Source organism: Rattus rattus, chromosome 9 (genome assembly GCF_011064425.1).
Source record: "Rattus rattus isolate New Zealand chromosome 9, Rrattus_CSIRO_v1, whole genome shotgun sequence".
Classification (NCBI taxonomy): Eukaryota; Metazoa; Chordata; class Mammalia; order Rodentia; family Muridae; genus Rattus; species Rattus rattus.
In genome coordinates, this window is record NC_046162.1 from 72,283,510 (window position 1) to 72,310,922 (window position 27,413).

Here is a 27,413-nt window from a genome sequence, read left to right on the forward strand (position 1 = left end):
CACTGTACTGAGCTATGATTTACTTTTACTGATCAGAGTATAGGGAAGGAAATGAGATATTTTTCTCTGAAGTAGTACATATCTTACTTTCACTCTGCTTAAACAGGAAGTAGTACTGAAGTGTCAGGAAGAGGTATACCTGAGAAGTGCTCAGGCAAGAAGGCTGTTTACAGAGGCCATAGCTTGACCAGAAGTCGAGACTGAGCAGGCTAATTCTTTTTCTAACTATTCATGTGGTAAGTTTATTCTTGTGTATGTTATTTTGAGATAGGGTATCACTGAGTTGCCTAGGCTGGTCCTGAACTCACTTTGTGGCCTTAGCAGCCCTTGAACTTGGGATCATCCTATATCTTAGGTACTCAACACTACCAAGCCTACTTGAATCATTGTCACCTTATTTGATAGCACTAACAGACAGGGTCTTAGAGGAGAGCCCACTGTGGCCTTAAACTTACTCTGTAGTGGAGGATGGCCTGGCTTCTAATATGGGGTACCCTGCCTAACTTACAAAGTAGTTTTTATTCCTTTGTATAATTGTTTTAAGCCCATGCAGAGAGGGAGGAAGAAGGGTAGGTGAGTGTCTGTCTATGGCAAAAAATGTTCTTGGAGTAAATTCTTAGGCTATTGTCCAAATAATAAAATATTGGAGTTGGTTTAACTGTTAGTCTAACTTTTAGGGAGCTGTTATACATGGATTATACATAACCTTAATGAACATTTGTAGATTGCTGTGATTCTAAGGGTTTTTTTTTCCCCTGTTTCAGCATTTTAGGAAGTGAGGGGAAATGTAGATTGCTAATCAGATCATGTAGAGGGCAACTATCTGTGCCAGCTTAGAGCGCAGTCTTCAATCGAAACTAAAGGAGTTGGGAATTCCTTTTTGAGAGAAGAAGTGAGAGAAGCTGCCTGTTAAAAGTCTGTAGTAGGTTTGTGTGCACATTAAAGGCACCCTGCAGTTGCATTGTGGGTACCTGAATCTCCCCCAGTTCTGTCCTTTATGGTCCCTTTGAGATACCGTGGTTACGTACTGTAAAGGGCTGTTTTTGATGTTATGCAGTTAAACTGTTCTGTGTTTGAGGTCTCACCATACAATGTCTAAATGTTAGGGTATAGCATTGTTGAACTATTGCAGAATATCGTCATTAGGACTCAGTAAATCACCCAGCCAAGGACACACATCCTTTGCCCAAAGCCCCTTTTTGAAAAAGAATCTTGAAGAGATGGCTCAGTGGTTAGGAGCACTGACTACTGCTCTTCCAGAGATCCTGAGTTCCAATTCCCAGCACCCACATGGTAGCTCACAACCATCTGTAATTGTTACTGACGCCGTCTTCTGATGTGTCTGAAGTCAGCTACATATATAAATAAAATAAATAAATCTTTAAAAAAAAGGAATCTTGCTTGAAAAGCATACTTTATACATTTAGCCCTCTATCAGTGAGGAAAATGGAGCCGTGGACAGTTTCACAGCTTTCCCAGAGGAACATAAAATGTGCTGTGAACTCAGCCTGACTGTGGGGTCTTCTCCCCTCCCTCTTCCTGTTTTCACCCTTTAATACTATGCCTATTGTTTTTAAAGCTATGATAGAAAGTCTACCTTATAATTAAAGGAAACTTTTAAAAGTAAAAATGAGGGCTGGAGAGATGGCTCAGTGGTTAAGAGCACTGACTGCTCTTCCAGAGGTCCCGAGTTCAAATCTCAGCAACCACATGGTGGCTCACAACCATCCGTAATGGGATCCGATGCCCTCTTCTGGTGTGTTTGAAGACAGCGACAGTGTACTTACATATAATAAATGAATAAATCTTTAAAAAAAAAGTAACAATGAACAAAGAATACAACTTGAATCTTTTCTGTTTGTCAGGCTTACTTATTTCAAGAAAATAATTTGCTTGATAAGGACTCTGGATGTTGTCAGAGGCCTTGCAGGCAGCAGATTGGCATCCCCACTGCTTTCCGACCAGTGCTGACATCATATAACCGCCCCTTATATACCCTAGAATAGCTGAGGAGACAGGCTGCTTCATTGGTTTCTTATTTTTGTGGTTTAGACAGAATCAGGTATAGAAGGAAAGGTCTCCTATGAGCTGCCAGTTTAGGCTTCTGTTTGGTTTTTCCAGAAAAAGAGACTCTAGATGATGGGGTGCTTGGCACCTGCCTGAGCTTTAAATAGGTGATGGGATGATGGGGAGGAAGTGGTATCTGGACAATTCTTCTTAGCATCTGCATAAGGTTTATGAGGCTTTTAGCCTCAGTAACCAGTTCTGTCAGCCTGATAATCTGCCCCATAAGACTCAGACATTGATAGATTTCTCTTATAGGCTTATGCTGATTTAAATGTATAATTGCAATCTTTTATTTTCTAAAGTCCTTTGATAACATTTCTGTTTATTTCTAGTCGTCAGAACCAGTTGAAAGACCAACAGCAACAGCAAGTGGTGTCGTTGTGTCCCGATGACACTGAGTGTCTGACAGTGCCAAGGTACAAGCGAGACTTGGTTCAGAAACTAAAGATCTTGCGGCAAGAACTTTCCCAACAGCAGCCTCAAGCTGGCCACTGCCGCATTGAGGTGTCAAGGGAAGAGATTTTTGAGGTAAATATATAAGCCTTAATTCCAATTAAAAGAAAATTAAATTCAGTGATTTGCTCTTTTTTTTCCCCCTCTGTTTTGAGACAGTCTCACTGTGTAGCTCTGGCTAGCCTGGAATTGTCTATATTGACCAGGCTGTTCTCAAACATCTGCCTCTGACTCCCTCCTTAAAGACTGGGATTAAAGGCATGCACTATCATGATTGTTTTACTCATTTTTTAAAATTATTTTATTTATTTATGTATTTTTTTAAATGTATGAATGTTCTGTATATACAAAAGAGGGTATCAGATCTCATTACAGATGGTTGTGAGCCACCACGTGGTTGCTGAAATCGAACTCAGGCCCTCTGGAAGAGCAGTCAGTGGTTTTTTGTTTTTTTCTTTTTTCTTTTTTTTTTCGGAGCTGGGGACCGAACCAGCTTGCTATGCAAGCACTCTACCACTGAGCTAAATCCCCAACCCTACAGTCAGTGTTCTTAACCGCTGAGCCATCCCTCCAGCCCGTTTTACTCTTTCTAAGAACACACTTTTGGAACTCATATCTGATTGGAGTAAAAGTATTCTCATATATATATATATTCTCTCTCTCTCTCTTTCTCTCTCTCTCTCTCTCTCTCTCTCTCTCTCTCTCTCTCTCTCTCTCTCATATTTTGCTCTCCCCCCACACCCATGTGCACATGTGTGTGCATGCACGTGTTTCAGAGACAGGGTTTTCCTGTGTAGCTCTGGCTGTCCTAAAACTCACTCTTTATACTAGGCTGGCTGAAACTCACAGAGATCTGCGTCCTGATGAGTTTTTTGTCCTTGGTTACAGTGTCATTTGTATTTCAAAATGGTAGAAAGAGCATCTTCTCACCTGGAACACTAAATAATAGTAGTGATGCTCATGCACTGGAAGGAAGGGTACAGAGGACCCTGGGTCCTGGTCTTGGGAGGCAGAGGATTCTTCCTTAGAGGCTGCAGGTGCACTCAGGCCGTGATCATGGTCATGGCCAAGACTGCAGTCTTGGAGCTTGTGGAGGGAAGTAAGGCTTGAGATAAGAAGTAGATCCTGTCACCACGCTGGGCTTTGTGGTCAAGAACATAAAGATTGGGGGCTGGAGAAACCCCACAACCAACTATAACTCAAGATCCCAGGAGCACGATGGCCTCAGTGGACACCAACACATGCACCTGAGTTGGCTGGGCGATGTGGGGAGCTGGAGAGGTGGTTAAGAGTATGACTACTCTTCCAGAGGTCCTAAATTTAATTCCCAGCAACCACATGGTGGCTCACACCATCTGCAATGGGATCCGATGTCCTTTTCTCTGGTGTGTCTGAAGACAGCGACAGTGTGCTCATAGTACATAAAATAAATATTTCTTTAAAAAAAAAATCAGGTCCCTAGCCAGAGATTCCTTCTCCTTGACCATCAGCTTCCAAAAATAGCTTCTTGGGGTGTTGGCCATAATTAAGGTGGTGAAGGTGAGATTGAGGCAGTTTTAGAAATAGTCTTACACTGGCAGCTGGACAGTTCAAGGCATTCGTTGGCCATTGGAGACTGCAGTGGTCACATTGATGTTAGTGCTAGGTACAGGGCTAAGATAGCCACCAGCATTCAAGCACCCAGCATCTTAGATTAAACTCTCCATTGTCTTGGTACACACAGGCTACCAAGGGAGTGATATAATCAAACCCCATACTGTCCCAAGCAAGGTAACAGACCATTGGCCCAGAGTCACTGGTATCATCCAAGAAGCTGTTGTTGATGGCCAGGATTGACTGTGGCCACCCAGGGCTGCTTTTGATGCCATCTCCAAGATCTACAGCTACCCCAGACCTGGAGAAACAGACGTGCTCACCAAGTCGGGAACTACCTGATTATCTTATAATATTCGTTCTAGGGTCTCTGTACTGAAGAGTCAGGATCCAGCTTTGGATACCATAAACGGATTTTTATACAAGAAAAAGTGAAGCAAGCCCATTTGAAAAAAAAAAAAAAAATAAAGGCAAGTGACACCACGCCTAACTATGCAATCACAGCTCTCGGGAGTTAGAGTTAGAAATAGGCAGATCTCTACAAGATCAGGGTCAAACTAGTCTACATAGCAATTTCTAGGCCATCCAGAGGCCAACATTGTCTACATAGGAAGTTCAAGGCCAGTCTGGGCTTTGTTAGGGTCAATCTTGACCCTGTCCCCAGTATACAATTGCCCATGTGGTTAATCTTTCATGTATGTTCTTTTAGAAGTGTGCTTATTTTACTTTAGTTTCTACTAGTGCCTCTGACAGAAATTAGTTTTATGAATTAGAAGAAATGAAAACTTTTTTTTTCTTTTTTCTTTTTTTCGGAGCTGGGGACCAAACCCAGGGCCTTGCGCTTGCTGGGCAAGTGCTCTACCACTGAGCTAAATCCCCAACCCAAAAACCTTTAAATTAAAGGCTGAAGCCCCTAATGATGATAATATATTAAAATTATTTTTCAGGAATCATATCGACAGGTCATGAAAATGAGACCAAAGGATCTATGGAAGCGATTAATGATAAAATTTCGAGGAGAAGAAGGCCTTGACTATGGAGGAGTTGCCAGGTAAATTCATGGATGTCTATTTATTAATTGTTCATTCAGTCATCATCTGTTTATTTATAGTTAATCCGTGAGTTTTTTGCCTGTGTGTCTGAAGATGTAGCTTGTGCATGTAGTGCCCAAGGAGGCCAAAAAAGGACATAGGACCCGGTGGAAGTTGAGTTGCAGACTGTTGTGAACCACTCTGTGGATGCTGGGAGCACAGCCCAGGTCCTCTGCAAGGCCAGACAGTACTCACTCTCTCTCTCTTTTTTTAAAATTAATTTATTTATTTTATGAATATGAGTACACTCTAGCTGTCTTCACACACCAGAAGAGGGCATCAGATCCCATTAGATGGTTGTGAGCCACCATGTGGTTGCTGGGAACTGAACTCAGGACCTCTGGAAGAGCAGTCCGTGCTCTTAACTACTGAACCATCTGTTCAGTCCCCATATGGATCTTTGTATTAGACAAAATTAAGATACACCTATAACGTGTAACTGTCATGGATGTGACTGTTTGCAAGACAGATGAGTCCCCATGGGTTTATTCACCATGAGCTGACAGTCTCGGAAGCAGAGTTAATACTTAGGGTCAGGGAAGCCCTGAAGCACTCTGTAGGACTGGCTGGCCTGTGTTCTCACATCTTCAGCACATCTTATTTCCTCTGTCAGTTCTAAACTGAATGCTGCTTCTCTTGCTTGCTAAACAAGCACGTATCATATTTGCTTACTCATACACATGTATGTCTCACAATGGTCCTTAAGAGTATTTTAATAGAGCAGATATTATATGCTGTTTATGCTATGTTCTTAGTCATACATTGAATCCAACTTACTTTTTTGATGGCATGTGTGCTGTCAGAATTTTTTTCAGGTATAACATTTACTTTACATAAATGCAGGAGAACCATAGCCCTGGGCAGAACTATTGAAAGGACAGCTAAGTAGTCCTGTTCTCCTGTTCTAAATCCAACCTAAGTAAACTGTGTTTTCACCAAGTCCTGTAACTCAGGCTTTTACCTAAAAATGTGCACTTTCTGTACTTTCTTTGGTTTATAGTTCTTTCATAACTATTCTGTGTGTTTTTATAGAATTTTAATATTTGTGTCTGTTTAGGTTATTTCTTTTATTAAAACTTATAAGTTAAAATATAATTGCATTACTTTTGTCCTCCTTTCTTCTCTCTAGCCCCTCTCATGTCCCCTCAAATTAATAGCCTCTTTTTCTTTATCATTGTTATATAAATGTATAACTATATAAGTCCAACATGGTCAGATTGTTTAGTGTGGTTTGGGTGTATGATTTCAGGCCTGAAGAGTTTATATCGGATAACCAGTTGGACTCATCCCTAGGGAAACCAGTTCTCTCTGTCAGCGGTCATTAGTTACCTGTAGTACTGTGTCTGGGCTTGGGCTCCCACGAGATCTCCTTCTGTGTTAGCATGTCTATTGATGATGTCATTCAGGTTTTGTTTAGATAGCCACCCCATTGCAATATCATGGGTGGAGCCCCCCTGTCTTTTCTAGAGGCATTCATAGCAGACTTCCTGGTCCTCTGGCTCTCACAGTCTTCCCAACACCTCTTCTGAACGCTGCCTTGGACCTTAGGTGTCGAAGTTGTAGTGTAGGTGTGTCTATCCGTTGGGTTTGGGTTCCCTGTGATCCATTTATCTCTGCATTATGACCAGTTGTGGTTTCCTGTAACTGTCTCCATTTGTTTGTAAAGAAAAGCTTCTTTGAAGAAGGATGAGAGTTACACATATCTGTGGGTAAAAAGGTAGATTTTAGAATGAAATTAGGAATTATGCTGATCTGGCAGAACGGTGGTAATACGTGCTCTAAGATTCCTGACTTCATTAGCCTCTGGCAGTTGGCGAGGTTTTCAGCACCACACATGGTTTTCTTCCTGTTGATGGTTCTAATGTCTAATTAGACAGCTGTTAGTTATCACTAAGACAGGTGTGCCACAACTGCACCTTTATGCATTTAACAGTGGTCATCAATCTATTGCTTCCCTTCCTTGACACCTTGCATAATACTTTATGGGACTATGAAGGCAAGACTGTCAGATAACCACTTCCGGCTTAGACCCAGCTCAAATCCTCTGAATCCTGTGTCTTAGGCATACAGTGCCTTCAGCTATAGCTGTAAGGCTTTACCTTCAACCTCTTGAGAGGCAACCAAAGGCAATAGCAGTAGCTTCCATTATTTTGGGAGTCACTTAGACTACACTGACCAACAACTGTAGCAGACATTTTGAATGCCTGGTATTGGAGTTTTGATAAGGTACTCTAATGGCTATTCTGAGGAATATTGTCAGCCCAAGGGGCATAACTTTTATCTTTCTGACTACGCCTGTGCTTATATGCATTACATATAACTTCAGGTAAATATAAAATAATACGATTTCTTGAGGTTTTATCAAGAATCCTTAGTGTTTATCCCACCTTCCTTTCCAATTAAATTCTCACCCCATTTCCCTTTTCATATCACCTGAATCCTGCTTCCTCTCCTCAAACCCGCCCCTAACCCCCGTGGCTCCTTTTCCTTTCCCAGTCTCTGCAGTTACTCCAGGTTATATACTTATATATGAAGATTTGCAGCTAGGAATCGCAGAACATGCAGCACTTGTCTTTCTGGGTCTGGGTCACCTCATTCCATATAATCTTTTCTAGCTCCATCCATTTACTGCATAGTTTAGATTTTCAAAAAAATATCTTTTGCATGTCAAGTTTAGAAGTTTAATTCCTGTGGGTTTATTTACTTAGAAATAGAATTTGAATATTAGGAAAACATTTGTCTGCTACTGACAGCCATTGTCCAGATCAGGTGGGTAGTCTCTTTAAAATGACCTCATTGCTACAGACGTAGGTGGGTAGATGGCATGTGGACATGAATGAGTGGGCTGTGCTGTCTGACTAAAGCGGTCAGTTTTCCTCTATGTGTAATCTAAACACTTGGGAAAATGAGGACAAAAATCCAGCTTTCTCTTTAGAAAAACATAATGCACACAGCAAAGCAAAGCACACGATCAGGTTAGTGAGCAGGTTAGTGGGAGCTGCATGTGCAGAGACGCACATCCTGGTTCTGCTCTTCAGTCTGTTTTCACCATCACATAACAGTAATTTGATTTCACCTTTGTCATGTCATAGAATGTGAGACATTTTCCTTTAGTTTGTTGTTAACAGTATTAGGTCCTAGACTAGTCATTTCATTGTCACCAAAATGACAGTCATCTTTTATTGAAAAATATGAAGAATTTGATAAATTGGCAGTAGTGCTTTTTATATTGATGTTTTAAAGGCATTGATGTAGGCCGGGCAGGGTGGCACACACCTTTAATCCCAGCACTTTGGAGGCAGAGGCAGGCAGATCTCTAAGTTTGAGGCCAGCCTGATCTACAGAGTGAGTTCTAGGCCAGCCAGGACTGTTACACAGAGAAATCCTGTCTCAAAAACAAAAACAAAAAAAAAAACAAAAAAAAAAAAAAAAACCAACAACAACAACAAAAAAAAAACAAACCAAAAACTAACCAAAGTGTTGACAAGAAGGTTAGAAAAAGGGCTTAGGTTTAAAATAGGCTTTAATGGCATCCTGCTATTGCTTTGAGAGGTCAAGGTAGGAGAACCACATGTTCAAGACTTGCCTGGACTACAGAGTAAATCAAGGCCAGCTTGGGGAAACAAGAGCTATCTCAAAGAAACAGAAGTAAGAGGCCTGGGGATATAGGTCAGTGGTACAGCACTTGCCTAGCATGTACAGAGCTCTATGTTCTATCTCCAGTACACAAAGAGGAAGGAGAAGTATATGGGGCATGGCCCAAGAAGGCCAGTGTCCACCTATACCCAAAGCTTTGGGATTTGGGTGTGCTTCATGGTTTGCTTGAGGCTTTATACAGGCAATTTATATGATGACGAGATAGGCATTGACACTCCTTACTAAAGCTGTGCCACAGAGCACTCCACTGCCCAAAAAGAAAGAATACATTTCTGTTGTGTTAGTGTCTTTTTGAGACAGGGTCTTTGTATATGTCCTAACCTTCCTAGAACTTGACAGGTAGACTAAGCTGGCCTGAAACTCACAGGGATCTGCCTGCCTATTGTATCGTTATGAATCTAGTATGACTCTGTCTGATAGAAACAGACATTAGGTGATTTCTTAGATGATTTGTGGTTATAAATCCTTATACCATGTAAAGTGGTCAGACTAGGGAGCTGCAGCCCCTCATGAGCTCCTGGACTTCTAAGTAGCAGAACCTTTACACTCTCTGATGCAAAAGTATAATAAAGTTGTTCCAAGTTAGGAACCATAACAGTATAATAATAATAATTGTTCTTCAAACTTAAAAGAACTGTGGAGACTGGGCATAATGCAGCTTGCCTTCCATCCTAGCACTCGAGAGACAGGGCGGGTGGATCTGAGTTTGAGTCCAGCCTAGGTAAAGTCCAGCAGATTAAGGTGTTGCCATGCAGTCAGAGTTCAGTTCCCAGCCCACATGAGTGAAAGGAGAAAACGAACTCTGTGAAGTTGTCCTCTGACTCCCACATGTATTCTGTGACATAGCATATTTACACACATCGTGCATGCCCATAATAATAAAATTTAAAAATTAAAATCATTTAATAGAGTGACTAATGGCATATCTTAATTAATAAATTACTTTATCTTGTTTTCTAGGGAATGGTTGTATCTCCTGTCGCATGAAATGTTGAATCCTTACTACGGTCTCTTCCAGTATTCAAGAGATGATATCTACACGTTACAGATCAATCCTGATTCTGCAGTTAATCCGGTATGAGCCGTGGTCACAATAGTGTGAATGTGCTGGGATCCACTCTGCTCTCATCTGTAAATGTCAGTGTGATTCTCACAAAGGAATCATTTGGCTGATCCTGGCCACACCCTCTGATTCAGCAATTCCTCTTCTTGAAAGTTGTCCCAGTAAATGATTACTTCTGTGCGCTGCATTGGTTCACTAGGCTATCTGCTATTAATTATCCCCCACTGGACACAACACAGGTGTCCATGCAGAGGATTGATGAAATTATGACATAAAATAGTGTAAATGGTTGTTCTTGATCTGGCTCTAGTAGTGTGTGCTTGGAAGGCTGAACCTAGACTGCACTGCACTGTGAGACCCTGTTTCAGAGTAAAAAAGGAAAGAAACCAACACAGATTATGAAATTAGACATGGAGTCTCTGGGTGTGTGGGCTCACACCTGATCCCAGGGCTTTCCAGGCTAAGGCAGCAGAGCATGAACGTTCTGACACTTGTAAGTTGTAAGAGCAGCTTGGATTATGGTATAAGACCCTGTTTCTGAAAACAAAAAGGTACAGAACCATATTCTTGTTATGTAAGTACTGTCCTTGTGACTGTGGTATAGTTCATTGCTTTAAACTTCAATAGAAAGTGCTTGTGAGAGTTACATGAGACCTGCATATTAAGCATTTAGTTCTATAATGCATAATTAAATTCTTAAGTTAAGGCAGGGCTGTTGCTCAGTGGCTGTTGTTGACTGGCATCTGAGAGACTCTAGGTTGATCCCCAGCACCAGCTTCCTGTCCACGTCCCTACTAGTTTGTTATCTCTGTTCTGTTCTCAGACAGGGCACGCTATGAGATGGAGATGATGTGGGATGCAGATGTGTGTTTATGCTAAGTGATGTTAAGTTATACAATAGTGTAATGCAACTGTGGTAGATATTTATAAGAAAAAACATTAAAAGGTCTGCACCATAAAACTGATAATCATGTTATCTGGGTGTTAGGTAATGGGTAATATTTAATATCCTCTTGCTCGTTTTATCTGAATATTTTAAAGTAAGCATGCATTTTTTTTTTTTTTTTTTGTTTTGTTTTGTTTTTTGTTTTTTGTTTTTTCGGAGCTGGGACGAACCCAGGGCCTTTAGGGCTTGCCATAGGAAACGGCGCTCTACGCTAAGCTAAATCTCCAAACCCCCAAGCATGCATTTTCTTAAAATAGATATTTTAAAGATAAAACAAGTTTTAAAATTAAAGATTACTTATTAAATTGAAAAGCAAAAGAATTTAAAAGTACAGGTATCTAGTCAGCCAAACAATATGGTGAGAAGATCACTGTATCTACATGTGGTGACCAGGACTCGTTGGGAAGCTATTTGTTATGGTGAAGCTGCTCACAGCTGTCCGTCTGCCTGTCATGACCTTTGCAGGGCGCTTCCCAGGAGTGGACCCAGTCCCCTGGGTTTCATCACCTTGCTGTTCTCCTCATGAGTATTCTCTCCTGATACTGTCCAAATGTGGACTCCCAGTAGGGCTAATTAATTTTTGTATAAACATAACAGTCGGTGGATTAATTAATCCCATGTCTTAACAACATGGGGAAAGTTCAGTCTCTGGGGCCAAGGAAGCAATTAGAGGATCAGCAGCCCAGTGCATGTGAACAGAAAACAAGAACTGTCAGGATCAAGCGCCTTTGCCCAGATGTGGGCGCTGGTGGACCTGTAAAAAAAAAAAAGCCCTGTCCTGTGGAAACAACAAACAAAACCAAAGGGAGAAAAAAACCCAAAAATCCAAAAACAAAAAACAGAGGGAGGGAGATAAAGGAAGGAAAAAAATGTTGCTTAAATATTAACTTTTTATTAAGATAGTTTACTGAAGAGTTTCTAACTTGAGTATTTATGTCCTTTTTTTCATTTCAGGAGCATTTGTCCTATTTCCACTTTGTTGGACGAATAATGGGAATGGCTGTATTCCATGGACATTATATTGATGGTGGTTTCACATTACCTTTTTATAAACAGTTGCTTGGGAAGTCAATTACTTTAGACGACATGGAGCTAGTTGATCCAGACCTTCATAATAGTTTGGTGTGGATACTGTACGTATTGAATCTTACATCTGTTTATCACAGTTAGCATCTGAGCTTTTAAAAAGATGCAAGCTAGGAGTGGAGAGAGAGCTCAGTAGCTAACAGCCCTTACTGCCCTTGTAGAGGACTCAGTTCAGTTCCCAGGACTCTTCAAGGGGCGGATCATGAAGTTCCAGGGCATCTGATGCCTCCTCCAGCCTTCACAGTCACACAGGCACACACACAGTCTACCCAGTCACACAGGCACACACACAGTCTACATAGTCACACAGGCACACACGCAGTCTACATCGTCACATAGGCACACACGCAGTCTACATCGTCACACAGGCACACACGCAGTCTACATGAAGATCCACACAGGCACACACGAGTCACACAGGCTCACACAGGCACACACACAGAGTCTGCCCAGTCACACAGGGCACACACACAGTCTACCCAGTCTGCCAGGCACAGTCTACATAGCCCACATAGTCATGGTCTACCTGTATATAGGGGTCCACATAGGCACACAGTCTACATCGTCACACAGGCACACACGCAGTCTACATAGTCACACAGGCACACACGCAGTCTACACAGTCACACAGGCACACACGCAGTCTACACAGTCACACAGGCACACACACAGTCTACGTAGATGACTGCTGAGAGGAGAATTGGTTTTCTGCAGGGATGAGTGGCCAGATAGGTTACCTAATCCCAAGTAATCCAGTATGTATCTGTGTGTAGGGCGGATTACTTGGGATTAGGTAACGTATCATTGACGGCCTGTAGCTCTCCATCTAGGTGGGAAGCCTTAAGACGTTTCCCCCATCTTTGTTGGCATGACAACTGGTGTTGTCATTACGTGGGTCTTGTTTACGAAGCCATATTGTGGAATTTTCCTATCATGAGACTGTCTCATGGCAGGTCTCCTGGTGTCTGATTCTTGAGATCTTACTGCTCTCTTCTGACATCTTCCTGGACCTTGTGTAGGGGTTACACTGTGGGTTATCAAGCTGGGTCACTTACTCTCTGCTTTAGGACAAGCTGTGGATCACTGCAATTTCCATTTGCTGCAAAAAGAAGTGGAACACTTACCAGGCTTGGCAGACCTGATCTAGGCCTTTCTGGAAGTCTCCTATTACTACTTTGAAAAGGAAAATTAATCTAGTATAGATTGATCATCCCTCGTCTGAAGTCCTTGGGTCTAGAAAGTATTTCTGATTTTGATCCTCTCCCCAGTTTTAGACTGTTTGCTTATCCTTGAGATCTTTGGAGGGAGGGACCCAAGTTTAAACACAATTCATTTCATATACACTTTACACACATGCCCTGATGGTAATTCCTAACTGTTTTATTTTGAATTTCAGATTTCCAGACTGAGAGTGCTCATTTTAAGCTAAAACACTAAATGTAATAATATTCTAAGAGTAAGGCAGATTCTGTCTCAGCCAACATGTGACAAGACAGTAAATTCTAAATACTAGGAAATGGTAACAGAATCACAACCTACCATGTAGGCTCCAGGGACTGAACTCAGGTTATGGTCATGCAGTGAGCACTTTCCACACTGAGTGTGAAATAAACGCAGGTCCTCTGGAAGAACAACCAGTGTTCTTTCTACATCTGGCCTGTCCTATTATTTCATTTTAATGAAGGCAGTGATTGACGGAACCATAGTGAACTGCTAGCTGATTCTGCCTGGGAAGGTGCTCAGAACTCACAGATCACTTTCTCCCTGAAGATATTCAAGTGTTTGCTCATGTTCAGAAGAGCCTTTTCTCTGGATATAAAAAATGTTTTGTTGTTCTCAAAGAGTCTCACTTTGACAGAACCCGTTCTTGTTGCTCGGGAAGTAAAATGCTGTCTGTATTTATGAGGAGAAATCTCTTTGACTTTTCTGTGCAAGAAAAGGTGGCATGATAGCATGAGAACTGGTGGGAGGAGTTTGGTCCTTTAACTGCTACACTGCAGTACTGTCTTAGCTGAACGCCTCACCTAGGAACACGCTGTAGGAGGTGTGAGGTAGGCTCCCCTGTTAATGTGTCTCTTTTGTTTCTTATCTAGTGAAAATGATATCACAGGTGTTCTGGACCATACCTTCTGTGTTGAACATAACGCATATGGTGAAATTATTCAGCATGAACTCAAACCAAATGGCAAAAGTATTCCTGTTACTGAAGAAAATAAAAAAGAATATGTCAGGTAAATGCTTGAATTAAAAAGCTATAGGTTATCAATATATAAAGACATTTAGTGTTTAGGAAATGTTATTTACTGCTGGCACAAACTTCCTGTGGAACTTTGTCGAGATTCCTGGGGTTGGTGGCTGGGCAGAGAGTAGTAGGGATGTGCGCTGCTGGTGCCTAAGCTGTCAACTGGCACAGCTAAAAGGCCAAGGCGGGCCTTCTGACTTAGCTTCGAGGCCTCCGCCAGGATGCACAAATGACTGGCTTTATCCTACTCACTGGGCTCCAGTGTGCTATCAAAGGATGCTCCCCTTCTTGGGCTCTCAGTAAGATAGGCTTCTTTCTCATGGTCTGCTGACATTGCAGAGCTCAGAAGCTACTAGCCCTCCCCATCCCCTTTTGGAGACAAGGTCTTATGTAGACTATACTGGCCTCCAACTTACTATATAGCTGAGGATGACCTTGAATTCCCCAATCTCTTGCCTTTCCTTCCAAGTCTAGGACAGCAGGTCTGATGTTTGTCTTGCTTGTCTGTCTGTGCAACATGTGCATGCCTGGTCCCTTGGAGGTCAGAACAGGCCGTTACATTCCTTGGTACTGAGTTACAGATGGTTGTGAGCTGCCCTGTGGGCACTAGGAATCAAGCTCAGGACCTCTGCAAGAACAACCAGTGCTCTTAATTGCTGAGCCATCTCTCCAGCCTGCGCCTGGTTTTTTCTTAGTCTACATACACTTGTGGCCAGCATGATCTCTGCCGTGAAGTGACACATGGAGCAGCCTGGTTCCTTATGAACATGGAAATACCCTGCAAGCAACCCAAGTTTTAGAACTCTTTTACAGAAATATACGTGTAGCTAAGTGTGAATAAGGATGTTCCGTTAATTTTAAAAGCCCAGAAATATTCTTTTTTTTTTTTCTTTTTTAACAGACTTAATTCATTTATTTTTCTTGTATAAAAACCCTTATGTGGTAGCCACAGCTGGAGCCTGGGTCCTCTGAACAGAGACTCTGGTGTGGGTTTTCACAAGATGGTCAGTGAATTCCTGATAAGGAGACTTGGTGAACACAGTCTCTTTCCAGAGGTCAGGGGTCAGGTAGCTGTAGGTCTTGGAGATGGCATCAAAAGTGGCCTTGGCAAAGTTGCCCAGGGTGGCAGTGCAGCCCCTGGCTGAAGTGTAGCAGTCATCTATACCAGCCATCATCAGTAGCTTCTTGGGCACAGGAGCAGAGACAATGCCAGTGCCTCTGGGGGCGGGGATGAGACGCACCAGCACAGAGCCACAGCGGCCTGTCACCTTGCATGGCACAGTGTGGGGCTTGCCAATCTTGTTCCCCCAGTAGCCTCTCCGCACTGGGACGATCGAAAGCTTGGCCAGGATGATGGCCCCTCAGATGGCAGTGGCTACCTCCTTGGAGCACTTAACACCAAGACCAACGTGGCCATTGTAGTCCCCAATAGCGACAAAGGCCTTGAACCTGGTCCGCTGGCCAGCCCGAGTCTGCTTCTGCACTGGCATGATTTTCAGAACTTTATCCTTTAGAGATGCACCCAGGAAAAAAGTCAATAATCTCAGACTCCTTAATGGGCAGGGAGAACAGGTAGATCTCCTCCAAGGACTTGATCTTCATGTCCTTAACCAGGCGGCCCAGCTTGGTGACGGGGATCCACTCCTTGTCTTCAGCTTTACCTTCACGAGCCCCTGGCCTCGACCACGGCCACCTCGGCCCACGACCATGCCCCTAAGGCGCTGCCGAATCCTCCGTGGAAGCCGCCGCGGCCTCCTAATCCTGGGCCCCCGGGTCCTCCGGGCCCTCCCGCTGCACCGGCGTCATCCGCCATTTGGTGTTTTCCCGAAGAAGAAGCCAGAAATATTCTTAAGCTGGGTATGTTGATGCACACCTCTGATCTCAGGAGGCAGGAGGATCAGGTATATAGAAAGTGTTCTTGGCTGACCTGTAGCCAGCCAGTATCTTTTTTTTTTTTTTTTTTTTTTTTCAGAGCTGGGACCAAACCCAGGGCCTTGCACTTGCTAGGCAAGATCTTTTTTTTTTTTTATTGGATATTTTTATTTACATTTCAAATGTTACTCCTTTTCCCAGTTTCCCTACCATAAGCCCCTATCCCATCCCCTCCCCTTCTTCTATAAGGGCATTCCCCCTAAACACACCCCCTTCCTACCTCCCCCACTTCCTGACATTCCTCTTCTCTGTGGAGTCCAGCTTGGCATGACCAAGGGCTTCTCCTCCCATCGGTGCCCAACAAGGACCATCCTCTGCTACATATGAAGTTGGAGCCCAGGGTCAGTCCATGTCTAGTCTTTGGGTAGTGGTTTAGTCCCTGGGAGCTCTGGTTGGTTGGTATTGTTCTTTTGGGGTTGTAAGCCCCTTCAGCTCCTTCAATCCTTTCTCTAGCTCCTCCAATGGGGATCCCGCTCTCAGTTCAATGGTTTGCTGCTAGCATTTGCCTCTGTATTTGACATACTCTGGCTGAGCCTCTCAGGAGACAGCTATATCAGGCTCCTAGTTTTGGTGGCTGTATGTATATGGGCTGTATACCCAGATGGGCAGGCTCTGAATCGCCATTCCTTCAGTCTGCTCCAAACTTTGTCTCCCTCCTATGAATATTTTTGTTCCCCCTTTTAAGAAGGACTGAAGCATCACACTTTGGTCGTCCTTCTTGAGCTTCATGTGGTCTGTGGATTTTATCTTGGGTAACTGGAGCTTTTGAGCTAATATCCACTTATCAGTGAGTGCCAGCCAGTATCTTAATGTACTTTTGTTGGTAAGTTGACGTCTTCCAAGGTGTAACAGCTTCTGGGGACCAGTGAGCATTATTCTGACAGCATCGTGTCTGGGTTTGCTAATTCCCACCTTGCCTCCTTTCCTGTGCTCTTCCTCTTGGATAGACAGAGCTCCTACATGCTCTGACAGCATTCTCAAGTCACCCTCTGCCCCACCCCCCACCTCCCCACCCCACCCTCTGTCCTGGGGATGGTCAGTCTCTATTGACTTTTGTGTTACAAATTAAGAGAGAAATGTTGGGGCTAAAGAGACTGCTTGGCAGGGTGGGGATTTAGCTCAGTGGTAGAACGCTTGCCTAGCAAACGCAAGGTTCGGTCCCCAGCTCCAGAAAAAAAAGAAAAAAAAAAAAAAGAGAGAGAGACTGCTTGGCAGTTAAGAGCACTCACTGCTCTCCCAGAAGTCCTGGGTTCTAACACCTGCATGGCAGCTCACACCTCTCTGTAACTCCAGGGTTCTGATACTCTCACACAGACATACGTGTAGGCAAAGCACTAATACATATGAAATTAAAAAGAATTTGAAAGAAGTGTTATTAAAGTTATTATAGTTAATTATCAGAATAGATATTTATGGCAGTTACCAAATCTGAACCAGAATTGAACTTCAGACCTGAGTTGTGGTACATGTTCAGTTTACTGGGAGGTTTTCTGATTGTTAGTTACTTAACCAGTCAGCAGTGCTGGGGGCTGAGTGCAAGGCCTTGCGTGTGGACCAGGCTCTGCCCTCTGGCTGCATCCTCTCCTCTTTACTATTCTAATTTAAGGCCCAGGCTTCCTTGATCTCACTCTCTAGCCCAGGCAGAGCTGGGGCATTTTTGATTCTCCTGCTTCAGCCCTCTTATGACTGGGATCACAAGTCTGTCACCCCTAGGCCCGGCTGGAAGAGTAGATCCCTGCAGCCGCTGACTCGTGGTGGAAGGTGTACTCGTGTACTGTATTGAACTGCCTCAACACTCAGCATCCACGTGTCCCTGTTAGTTTTAAACGTTTTTAGACATTACACTAAATTGTTTTACCTTTTGGTGTCCTTTTTCTTTTGGGCCAGAGATTGAACCCAGGGTCTTGTGCCTATGAGCAGGAATCTGTAGCTCACCCGTATCTCAGCCATATTAGACTAAAATTCTGATGTGATAGACACTTTAAAGTGTAACGTTGCCAAAGTGGATATTTATGGCAATTACCAAATCTGAATTTGTACAGTCACATGATGCCCCTGACCAATGTTTGCAGGCTTTACGTAAACTGGAGATTCCTCCGAGGCATTGAAGCTCAGTTCCTGGCACTGCAGAAGGGATTTAATGAAGTCATTCCACAGCATCTGCTGAAGACATTTGACGAGAAGGAGCTGGAGGTCAGTGTGTTACTGTTCTGATCCTGTGCTGTAACAAGTCTGGGGGGCTCTTCTGCCGTCTGGAGGGAAGTGGTGCTTTCTAATCCTTCCAGAGTTTCACGACTCGATCCTCTGAGAATTCTTATAGGAAATATTTTGGGCTTTGGAGTTTCTGTGGGTAAGCAATCTCTTATTTATAGGTAAATGAGTGCGTGCCCGCCTGTGTGTCCGTGTGTGTGTGCGTGCCTGTGTGTGTGTGTGTGTGTGCGCGTGTGTGTGTGGTTACAGGTGATTGTTAGCCTCTGCCGTGTGTACTGGGAATCAAACTTGCCTCTTCTAAAGTGCAGTGAGCTGCGCCATCTCTCCAGCCCCATGTGGAGACATTGTTAACTTATATATCCTTTTCCTTCTTTCTAACTAGTCTAGAACCGTGTAGATGAGGATGACCTTTAACTTCGGGCTTTCTGCTCCTCCACCCGGAGTGCTAGGATTAAGCCCAGGGATGCACGCACTCCACAAGCTAAGCTACTCTTGAGTCCCTTTTCTTTTCAGGTCACATAGGCATTCTTCCCAATTGAAATTCCTCCCAGGGTGCACATGCAGGTCAGAGGACAGCTTTGTGATGTCTGTCTCTCTGGGTGTGGGTTCTGGGGTTAAACTCAGGTTGCCATACTTGCTTGGCACTTAGTCATCCTACAGTGTGGACCCATTTCTTGATTGGCTTATTTCAATGGATGACTTTGTCTCTAACATACAGAAATGTGTTTGAATAAAACGTTAAGCTCAGCTAGTTGCTCGCTCGTCTTTGCTTAGAAGAAATGAAACAAGATAAGTTGTGTAGTGCCCAACCGTCCCTGGGCCTTGCAAATACCCATATCACAGCAGTGACCAACTCTGTATAGAGAGGCGACACTCCCTTCTGTGTGAAGCCAACCTTATTGCGCTGCAATAACGTGTCAAACACGTCCAACTTAAAGAACAGCTGTGAGAGAAGTGTGAGGTTCGTTGGGCTGTACTACAGCTCTTGGGCTGAGACACAAAGATTGAAATTTTAAGGCCAGCCTGGGCTACATAGCAAGTCCTTGTCTCAAGAAAAGTAAATACATAAAAAAGGTTTTATTTTACCAATTTACCCAGGGGTTAGGAAATAACAAGTATTTGAAGAATATAGATTATTTTAAAATGATTTTCTGGGCTGGAGAGATGGCTCAGAGGTTAAGAGCATTGATTGCTCTTCCAGAGGTCTTGAGTTCAATTCCCAGCAAACCACATGGTGGCTCTGTAATGGGATCAGATGCCTTCTGGTGTGTCTGAAGACAGCTACAGTGTACTCTCATATACATAAAATAAATAAGTAATTTAAAATTTTTTTTCGGGTTGGGGATTTAGCTCAGTGGTAGAGCACTTGCCTAGCAAGCGCAAGGCCCTGGGTTCGGTCCCCAGCTCCGAAAAAAGAATAAATAAATAAATAAATAAATAAATAAATAAATATAAAATAAAAATTTTTTTCTGTACTAGTATTCTGGCTTTTTCTTGCTTGTCTTTTTCTAAATCTATTTTTATTATTTTTTAATTATGTATAATTGCATGTGTCTGCATGTGGGTATGTGTACATGAGTACAGGTACTCGGGCAGATTTTAGATCCCTAGACCTGGAGTTAGAGGTGGTTGTAGCACCTAACATGGTGAGTTCCTTGGAAGAGCAGGAAGTGCTCTTAACCACTGAGCCACCCATCTTTCCAGGCTTGCTGCTGGTCTCTTTAATAGATGTTTACAAACAAGCAGTTGACTCAGTACTGTCCCTGCTCCTTTAGTGACTGAGTAATGAGCTGGCCAAGGCAGGTCAGGAGGAGGAGGAACGTAGAGCAAGGTGGCTAGAGTGAGTGGATCTGAGACAGGACCTTCTCCCCTGCTTATGTTGTCAATCAGAGCTTGTGCTGTAACAGCCACTCCTCTGACAGACAGAATTTAGAAGGCATCCTTAATGGTCTGAATTCATTATTTCAGACATACTGTCTTAGTTAGGGTTCTCATTGCCATGAAGAGACACCATGACCAAGGCAACTCTTATAAAGACAGCATTTAATTGGGGATGGCTTACAGGGTCAGTCCGTTATCATCATGGTGGGACGCATGGCAGCGTCCAGGCAGGCATGATGCCGGAGGAGCTGAGAGGGCTGCATCTTCACAGAGAAAGCCAGGAGCAGACTGACCCTTCTGCACTGGGTAGAGCTTCAAAGCCCACCCCCACAATGACATACTGCCTTCAACAAGGCCACACCTCCTAACAGCACCACTCCCCCTGTGTGCCACATATACTCAAACCACCTTTTTGGGAGGTAAACTTTATTTGGTAAGAGTAAGACTTACATTGTAGTTTTATCACTGTTGAAATCTTTAGAACATAGGTCATGCTACCTTATCAAAACTAAGTATATGAAACCTAGGCCATACAAGTTACATTATGGGTTTCACTGTCATAATTCACTGATAATCACTTGATGGGCAGTCCGTCCAGATGATTTAGCAGGTGAGGGTACATGCCAACCAACCTGATAACGGAGTTCAATCCCAGGCCTAGACGGTAGAAGGAAAATGACTCCTGACTGTTGTCCTCTGAATTCCACCCATGTACTGTGGTGTGTGCTCATGTGCACATACATATATGCACATAAATGAATAGAGCAAACATGTTAGATATATACACATACCTCGATCAGTAATGGACTCTGTAGAGATAAGTTCCTGTTATCAAAGTGACCTTGGTATAGTTCTTATGTATTGATTGTATCAGGATGTCAGTTGGAACACTATACAGCAGAATTTGTGTATTTTGTTTAATTTTTATTTATTTTATCTTTCAAGACGAAGGTTTCTCTATGTAGCATTGGCTGTTTGGAACTCACTTTGTAGACCATGTCGACCTCTTACTCAACAGATCTGCCTCTGCCTCCTGACTGCTGGGTTTAAAAGCATGTGCCACAAGGCCTGGCCCTTGAGTATCTACATTTTAATATAATTTCAAAGTTGTTAAGTAAATTATATTATGGACCCAACATGTCTCTTGTTGTACAGTCTGGATCATTTCATAGGTAAAATGAGGTAGCGGTGACTGTGGTCTTAGAGCAAAGAACACTGCAGGCTGGTGACAGAAGTGCCTCAGACTGCAAAGCTGGCAGTGTCAGAGCTGATGTAAGCCAATGAAGGCCTAAGAAAGGCCCAGGTAGACCTTAGTGGTAAGAAGAGAAGTCTTCTGTTTGAGACAAGGAAGTAGCTCAGGCTAGCCTCAAACTCATGTTGATCCTCCCGCCTCAGCCTCTGAAGTGCTGGGATTGTAGGCCTGGGCTGTTTCACCCAGCTGTTTACTGAGTCTTGATTTCTGTCTACTGTTTTAAAATTTTAGAATTCTATTTTGAAACTGGAAATTTTGATCTTGTCAGAGTCCATTACAGTGAACAGGACCTACAATGAGTAGATACTTCTGGAGGTTTAAAGATCCAGACCTTCGCAGAGCAGTGGTGGCACTTGGAAGACAGAGGCAGGCAGGTCTCTGAATTTGAGGCCAACCTGGGCAACAGTGACAAAAGAAACAAAAAGATTCAGACCTGAGTGCCACAGACAGACAGTTACAGTCCCTGCAGCACAGGGTCTGTTGGGGTTGCTTTGAAAAGCTTTCCAGATAATTCAGCTGTGGACCACTCGTGGGGCTTTGCAAATCTGAGAAGACTTGAGAGGCCCAGCTTTGATGCGCACCAGCTCACCACTCTGGCAAATATTTCTACAGCTCATTATCTGTGGGCTTGGCAAAATTGACGTGAGCGACTGGAAGGCCAACACCCGGTTAAAGCACTGCACCCCAGACAGCAACGTCGTCAAGTGGTTTTGGAAAGCGGTGGAGCTTTTTGATGAGGAGAGACGAGCACGGCTGCTCCAGTTTGTGACAGGGTCCTCTCGAGTGCCTCTGCAGGGCTTCAAAGCCCTCCAAGGTGAGGTGTCCCGGGTGGGCGCACAGGTGCCTTGCTTGCACTCTTGCAGGGGTGGGGAAGAATGGGATGGGGCGGATCAGTGTTTGGGGTACATTGCTGTTTTTATAGCCAGCCCTGTGCTTATGAAGATCTTTGATTGATAGCTCCTATATGTGACTCCATTGCAGCTCCTTCTGCAGAGGCCTTTCTGACAGACTTCTGATCGCAGTGGGTGCGGTGAGCAGTGTAGAGAAAGCCTGTGTGCTGATGCTCTGTTTTGCACTTTCTGGTCAGCTTGCCTTTAACTTTGCAGGGAAGGTCATCCACCTCCATGTTCACGTCTCAGCTTGGCAAACCTTTACCCACCCGAGACGCCTCCTCTGCCTTTCTTCTAACAGGAGGGAGGCAGCATGAATTTTGAAAGCCGACTGATTGGTCAGAGCACTTTATTACATGACTTCAGACTAGTGACTTACAGCCGTCTTCAGTGTTTAGAATCAGTCTGTGGAGTAAGCTGTTGGCGTTTTGGTTGAGTTGGTAACATTGCTGATGGCTGTGGTGCATCATTCGGTGGCCATTGCTTCCTTCACCTTAAACTCTTGGCTTCGAAGCTGCCGGTGAGGAGGGAGAATTGGCAGTGTAGACTAGTGCAGGATTCCTCAGCAGTTGCCCACAGCGTGCTCAGAAAGCCTGGGCAAAGCTACCTAAAGTTTGTGCTCCCTTCCCTGTTTGGGGAACGTGGAGTGGTCTTCCCTTGTGGGGCATGTGTGCATAGACTGCTAATCTTTGCTAAGCTCAGTTTGAGTCATAAGTGTAAATTTGCATTAGGTCATCATCTTTAAATATGATTCAAATGTGTATTTTAAGCATAATAGCATATGCCTGTAATCCTAGCCCTCTGGGAGCTGAGGCAGGAGGATCTTGAGTTTAAGATTCTCTTGAACTACATAACAAGATCCTATTTCAAAAAGTGAGCCAGCACTTAATCCAAGCACTTCAGAGGCAGAGACCAGCCAGGTCTGTGGAGAGAATTCCAAGACAGCCAAGGTTACACAGAAATCCTGTCGCCTGTTTTGGAAAAAAAAAAAAAAAAAAAAAAGCAAACCAAATGTGTTCACATTGTTTTGGGATGCAGATGTTCTGTGGCACCAAGCTAACAGAGGCCATCAGTTAAGCCTTTCTCTCAGACAGCAGTGCTGCTGTTACGGCACCTGGTCTTAGCCTACACGTCACTTACAACCTCAAAACCAGGCTACTTTTCCTATAAGCCCCCAAGTTAGTGTGTGTGAATGCAAGGTGCTCCCCAGCCCGTGGTTTATGTTCCAGTTTATTCTGAGGCGTTGGAGATGGACTCCTGTACCTGCTGTGATCTGACCCACATTCCTTCACTGGCAGGTGCCGCGGGCCCACGGCTCTTTACCATACACCAGATTGATGCCTGCACGAACAACCTGCCAAAAGCCCACACTTGGTGAGTTATTTTTGTATTTTCCTCTGTCGTTGTAGGTAGGTTTTAGTTTAAAAGAAATGATGAACACTTCCTTGAAGTGATTTAAAAAGTTATTCAGAAATCAGTAGGCAATCCCCAGCGTGGTGATCTCTGCGGTAGAGGACAGCAGCTTCTACCTTTCTGTCTGAGACAAAGGCCGTGTTATGCTCACGTGCTGCACCTGCTGACTTGCTCTGAGAAATGATCAAGTCTGATTTGCTTCTTCACAGTTTCAATCGAATAGACATTCCGCCCTATGAAAGCTATGAGAAGCTCTATGAAAAGCTGCTAACAGCCATCGAGGAGACCTGTGGCTTTGCTGTGGAGTGATGAGCGCCGAGGACTCACCCACAGCTCTTACTGACCCCTGGCCACCAGCCTCCTTCAGCAGCGCTTCAGAGAACGCTGGAGTACAGGACGACAGCCCCTCCCCTGCTCCTTAGATTCTAGGACACTGTGAGGGGAAGGGACAATTTTGAAATTCCTTTTCAAGGAAAAATAAAGGTCTTTATGCTTTGCCATGAGGACACACTCAGCTGCTATTTAAAAATTAATATCTTGAACCTAAAGAATGCTGACCCCTGCATCTCCAGAGTTAGGCAGTATTCTACACTTAAAAGACTACTACTATTTTTATACAAGGTTATCTATCCAAACCGCTTCTCAGACTCGCGTCTCTCACACTCAAGACAGCTCCCCAGTCGGTACAAGCCACATTTCAGTTGGATTGAACACGTGGTTTTGAACAGCTCCTGTCCCTGCTCTTTGTAAGAAACTAAAGTTATTTTGGATTGTTCACCTTTGTAAACAGTTGGCTAAAGGGATCGTCACCTTTATGAAACTAAGCCATTTACATGTTTAGTTGTGCTTTTCTATAGCAGAGGGTTCTATTTTGCATTATGTGGGTCACCGTAGCTTAAGTGGGGTTTTATATTTTTCAAGTGTGACTTTCTTGGAAATTCCTAATGCAACCATTTAAACTGAGTTTATTTGCTGCCCTTCCTGTTTTTAAGATGACTTAAAAAAAAAAACAAAAAACAAAAAAACCTCATGTTCTTGAATCAAGAAGATGAGGTATTGTGGATTTATTTCATCTTAAACTGAAATACTGCGATTTTATAGCTTCTCAGTCTGTGATGGGGTGGGATTTTCATTCTCTGCTGGGTCAGCTTGTCTTTTATATACTATTTCTATAAACCAAAGTCTCTAATAAGTACATCTAACTTATATTTTAATTAAGTTTCTAAAAGGCAAACTTGTGCTCTAAAGATCGTTTAGCAAGCTTAGAGCACCCTGCTTTTACAAACTCAATGGATGAACTGGAGGTGGTAGTGGGCGTGGTGGGCCAGGAAAGTCATACGTGAGTGAGGCCAGCTGTGCTGACCGCCTCTGCTCCCCATTCCTGGGAGGCTAAGGCGGGGGCGCAATTCAAGTTTAAGGCCAGCCTGAGCTACATAGCAGATCTTGCCTCAAGAAAGAGTGACTCTAAGTCAATCACACAATTTACTCTGAAACTGAAGAGTTCGTGAGAAGTAAGGGAGGAGGCCAGGCTGCCACACTGCTGACTTCAAGTGTCGAGGTTAAGCTTTCAAGGTATGTGGCTCATCCTGTGATCTAGAAGTTAACAAAAATTCTGGGGTGAAGGGTTGCAACCATTAAAAAAATCACATTGGATTTTAAAATTGCACCGTCAGAACAATGCACTGTTGTTTTTAAACACTGATGAGAAATAAGAACAGCAAATCTGGCTGAGCTTGGCACAAGGTTGTGAGGAACAGTTGACAGAAAATGTGACTCAGCCTGGTGGCTGACACCCGTAATCCCATCACTGTGGAGGCAGAGGCAGAAGGATCAGCAAGTCAAGGCCAGCCTCACCTACACAGTGGGTTAGAGGCTGCTTGAGACCCTGTCTCAGAGGGGCAAGGACCATAACTGACAGGGATGCAGTGATAGCGAGATGCTGCTTGCAGTGGTTTTCCGTGCAGTGTAACGCAGGCAAATCCCACCGCTTTTTGAGTGCCTTTTAACTATTATAGTGACTTGACAGAGCTTTAAAGAAAATTGCCCTCTGTAACAGTCTACAATAGCACATGACATCTGAAAACATGATTTAGATTGCAATTTCAAAATTACATTACCTGATTACTTCCAAATAGGTGCTAAGCAAACAAAAATCCCCGGTGTCACAGAACCTGGACTTGCCTTGTGTTTAATGTGAATATTTATCTGTTCCCAGGCGTCCCTCCTCCAGTCGCTCTGTTCCATCAGGAAAGGCTCATTCTGACCAACGGTTACCTTGTGCTCATGTGCAGTAAGAGGCCACTATTTCCTGGCACACAGTTTTAAAGTAATGCTGTTTCCTGTGCATTTTGTTTTGCAGTTTGTTGCTCTGTATTCTACAGTGCTCCCCCACCCACCCACATTTACAGGCCAGAGCACAACGTGTCTTCTCCTAAATCCACTGTAATTTGCTTCCTTTGACAACACTAAATCTGCTCTGAACTTGCAGTGCATTGGACAGATGGCACTGATGGGTGTTAGAGGCTTCCAGTGCCTGCAGGGGGAGCAGCACAGCGCCTTGCCCTTCGGCTGCAGCCTTCTGTCGGGGCCACTGCTCTCACACTAGGATGATGATTGTACCAAATGCCGAGTCGCTTACTCTAGGTGTAATTAGTTCACTGTATGTAATATTCCTCCTTTTCCTCTAAACTGACTTTAAAAACAAAGTTTTATCATTTCCATTGTATTTATTACAGAATGTTTTAGCCTTGATATTCTTTGTAATTTCACTCATTTGTTACATGAGCTTTATCAATAACATCTGTATAAATGGTTTTTAAAAATTAACTATGTACGTATGTATGTGCCCATGCCGAAGTTGAGCAATAAAATGAATGCTGTTTGCACTGTCACAGCAGCGAGGTTTTTAAAAATATCGGGTTTTTACTTGTTTTGAAAAACATGTTTGGCTTTCGTAGGTGACAGCTTGGAGCCTCAAGTAGAGAGTGCTGCTTTCCTGCAGGCTTAGAGGCTGGAGCAGGGAGGGGAGTAGCTCTCCACCACGGCCACTGAGAGTGTCCAGTGGTTGTGGGGGCCGTGAGGTGGTGGGGCTTCTGAGAGAAAAATGCGTATCTACAACCAGGTCTGTCTGGAGACTGCAGGGCAGCGCTGTGGTTGGCGGACGGCCTCTCCTGTGCCAGCCGGCCTTGGTGTTACAGTCAGGTCTTGCAGATGAAGAGGAGAGGTGAGTTACAGCTCTGTGAACACCAGTTGATGAGAGGACAGCTAAATAACACAGATAGAAAAGAGATGCTTGTGGGTTCATTTGTCACCATAAAGTGTGATCCGTGACTGTACAGCAGAGGCTGCGACAGAACAGAAGAGCTGGAAACCGCAAACGGCAGCGATGTAGGACGGACAGACAGGTCCAGGTGGCGCTCGGTAGCTGTTTCCTCCGTGTCTCTCCTAGGGGACGAGGGACACTGCCAGGACCGGGGAAGCCCACAAACCCTCCAAGGCACGCTCACGCAGCCTTGAAAGGCCCCTGCAGTGGGGAGCGCACTCCAGGGTACCGCGCTCGTGTCAGCCCCTATCCGGAGGGCGTTTCAGGAGCACGCTCTGTACACAGCCCCAGTGAACTCGCTGGCTCATCAGATT

At 43.9% G+C, this 27,413-nt stretch overlaps 1 protein-coding gene and 1 pseudogene across 2 annotated transcripts in view; one reads left to right on the plus strand and one right to left on the minus strand.

The window, feature by feature from the left end:
• Positions 1-26,689, plus strand: part of Smurf2 (SMAD specific E3 ubiquitin protein ligase 2) — a 94,406-nt gene extending 67,717 nt beyond the window's left edge. For both annotated transcript variants that reach the window (XM_032914273.1, XM_032914274.1), the window contains 9 exons: positions 2,400-2,595; positions 5,061-5,164; positions 9,822-9,936; positions 11,825-12,003; positions 14,050-14,187; positions 18,203-18,323; positions 22,087-22,288; positions 23,663-23,738; positions 23,987-26,689. In XM_032914273.1, coding sequence (XP_032770164.1) covers positions 2,400-2,595; positions 5,061-5,164; positions 9,822-9,936; positions 11,825-12,003; positions 14,050-14,187; positions 18,203-18,323; positions 22,087-22,288; positions 23,663-23,738; positions 23,987-24,086 — 1,231 coding nt within the window. In that variant the 3' untranslated portion in view covers positions 24,087-26,689. The remainder of the gene's footprint in view (positions 1-2,399; positions 2,596-5,060; positions 5,165-9,821; positions 9,937-11,824; positions 12,004-14,049; positions 14,188-18,202; positions 18,324-22,086; positions 22,289-23,662; positions 23,739-23,986) is intronic.
• On the minus strand, positions 15,134-16,031 carry LOC116910430 (annotated as a pseudogene).
• Positions 26,690-27,413: the final 724 nt, after the last annotated feature.